Here is a 2,901-nt window from a genome sequence, read left to right on the forward strand (position 1 = left end):
TGTGTGTGTGTGTGAAATCATCAACATTTTGTGTTCCTACAAAAATATGCTAAACTTTTGTGGATGGTAGAATGTTTTTTTTATTCACAAACTTTTTTTTGAAACTTTTTGTGAATGGTGACATGAGAATATATTGTTGGAAGGACATGTTAAATCGTATTCACTTCGTTCCAACAACGCCATGTTAGATTCAAACGAGCAATAATAAAGAAAAAGGTGCCAAGGCGGAACTCGTAGCAACTGCGGTCTTTTGTAATGCATGAAGTGTAGCATTCTAGACAGAAGGCTTTTATTCTTACTATTATTAATTATTATTGGGATCTCTGAGGGGAACATGCCATGGCAGATTACATTCTACGACGATGATGATAGTCACTATATAGCTCAGCATACAGGCACGTACGCGCGCACTTTATTTAGTTATTCTGCATGCCATGATCTCAGTTTTCTTCAGCGGCCTTCCTCTCGCGCGATCCCCATGATCGAAGCTCCTCACGCGTGCGCGGGTGGTGGTACTGGCGCCACGGTGTAAGCTGCAATTATTAAGTCGTACTACGTGGATTAGACGAGCCCGGCCATGCAAAACTGCAGAAAAATGAATTGCGCAAAACCTCTGCATAAATGCTTGGTTGCTTACTTCCGCATTTGCTCCCGACGGTGAGTTTGATTTTGCAGTCGTGGGCGAGGTGGACGAGCTTCACGGGGCTGACGGTACGCTCGTCGGAGGCGGTGAGGACGCGGCAGATGCAGGGCATGTCGACCTTCTTCACCTCGTTTTTGCAGGCCTGGCTCGGGGGCGTGTAGAAGCCCTCCTTCTTGATGCTCTTGATGCAGATGCTCACGATCCTGTCCCTCTCGTCGTAGCAGTCCTTCTCCCCCGCGGCGAGATGCGCCGCGAACCCGGCGAAGAGCGACGCGAACAGCAGGGCACGGACGAGGCTGGCTCCGGTGCGGCGGCCCATCTCCGTGTCTAGGCCGTAGTGTGTGATGCTGGTATGCTTGCGAGTGGTGTGCATGATGCTGGCAGTGGGAGCTCGTTTATATAGTAGCCGAGGACCCCCGGTGCACGTACGATCGACGGAGAGATCGACGACCTACCTACCTGGTTGACGGCGGCGCTAGTTGCATTAAAACGGTTAGCGGCGACAAGAAAGCAAATGATCTTAGAGCTTCGATCGAACTGCTATAGGCATTACAGAGGCATATGTCGCTTCATTGAATCCGGGTCTTGGTAGTGGGTGCAGTGATCGACCTAAGGCATCAAGTCCAAGAACAGATGAACTCAGCTGCAGATGCTGGACGTACGGTTGTTCATGGAGACAAGACAAAACCACCCCCTTCTTCCATCACACAGTCACTGAAAAGAGAAGGAATAATCAGCTATTCTAGATTGGCCTCCACCTTCGATGCTCGAAAATGGCATCATCGCATAACCTTTAACCAGTGAAGAGGCATCGCAGACAGTTGTATCTGTATGCATTACACCAACTTTTTTTGGCTCTTCAATGCAAGCAGGCAGGTCCCATTTAACTCCTAGAAAAATCTCTAAGGCCATTAGTGATCGCCCATTAGTGGGTTAATTACATCATAAGTTGTGTTGTAAAAACTCAAATTAAGTAGCGCTCAACCGCCTGGCTCCATTGAGAAAAATCTAGTGTCCTTCACTGAGAAAAGGTCAAAAAATCAAGCGCTTCTGCCTCTGAAAAAACCGGACACCGCTTTTTATATTAGTATTAAGAAAATGTTTGCAATTTTTTTGAAAAATACTCTTGAATTATGGAAAATGGTTCATGAATGCAAAAAGTGTCGGCGCTTTTGATAAAATGTTCAAGAGTTTTAGTGAAATGCTCACGAATTTAAAAACAAATCATGATTTCAAAATCCTCAATTAGTACAAAAAATTTAACATTTAAAATTAAGTTTCAATATTTTGACAAATTTTAAAATAGTGAAAAAGAAAAAAAAGTAAAATAACAAAGATAAAATGAAAAAAAACAGAATGAAAACATGGGAAAATAAACTTAATAGAAAGTAAAAAAAGGAGTAAAAAAGGCAGAAAAGCAACAGAAACACACAAAAACCAAGCAATAGAAAAAAAATCAACCAAAATGGGCCAACCACATTGCCTCTCGCTTCTGGCCGTGGGGCGTCGATCCTCAATGCAGACAATGAGGAACGATACAAAGCTGTCTGGACTGCCAATGCTAGAGCTAAAGGGGCACTCAGATATGATCTGAGCTTGCCCGCCGATAAGACTGGACCGGAGGATAGCCAAGGTCCATGACGACGGCCCCAAGTGGGTGATTATGCAACACAACGTCGACATTGTGACCGAAGGTATGCTCAAGGGTTTTCACTAGAGCCCTAGCATGGGGAGGGGAAGCACAATGACGCCACCAAGAGAGACATGACACACACATGCATCGCCACAGCCAGAGTGCGGACCTTTTGGTCGATGTCTCACCGCGGCGCACCGAGGTGTTATGGTCCCAAAAGTCCACCGCCACCACACCATGATCCCGGGGCGCCACTACTGAAGCACCGCCACCACCTCCAGGATCCCCGTCGCCTCGTTCCTCGTTGTCCATATAGCCGAGGAGAAATGCCACCAGCATCACAACGTTGCTCGCCATAAAGATAATCGCACGACCTCGCCATCAAGGGCCACCGCCCCAACATTTTAGAACCCCAAACCCTTGCACCATCATCGGTCAACACATATTTCGCATGTAGAAGCAGACCCACCATGAACCATGTGGGTGCCCCCACCTGCCACCAATGGTGTGAGCCACGGGAAGCAACATGGCAACGGGAATACCAGTCAACGAGCAGAAGACGGCATGCACAACCCCCTAGTCACGGCTTCCCATCCGGTTCAATGGCCCACTCACCACCCCAGAT

General features: G+C 47.1%; 1 protein-coding gene across 1 annotated transcript; it reads right to left on the reverse strand.

The window, feature by feature from the left end:
- Positions 1-265: 265 nt before the first annotated feature.
- LOC125534023 lies at positions 266-1,016 on the reverse strand. Its single transcript, XM_048697331.1, has 2 exons — positions 638-1,016; positions 266-533 (listed from the first exon to the last, which is right to left on the reverse strand). The coding sequence occupies exons 1-2, from the start codon at positions 1,014-1,016 to the stop codon at positions 493-495; spliced, it is 420 nt and encodes a 139-aa protein (XP_048553288.1). The 3' UTR covers positions 266-492.
- Positions 1,017-2,901: the final 1,885 nt, after the last annotated feature.

This window comes from Triticum urartu, chromosome 2 (assembly GCF_003073215.2).
Source record: "Triticum urartu cultivar G1812 chromosome 2, Tu2.1, whole genome shotgun sequence".
Classification (NCBI taxonomy): domain Eukaryota; kingdom Viridiplantae; phylum Streptophyta; class Magnoliopsida; order Poales; family Poaceae; genus Triticum; species Triticum urartu.

Bases quoted from the DNA above. Each gene is read 5' to 3' on its own strand.
- LOC125534023 (XM_048697331.1), bottom strand. From the start codon at position 1,016: ATGCACACCACTCGCAAGCATACCAGCATCACACACTACGGCCTAGAC. The intron at 534-637 runs GTAAGCAACCAA...TAATAATTGCAG, and splicing joins CGTCGGGAGCAAATGCGGAA to CTTACACCGTGGCGCCAGTA.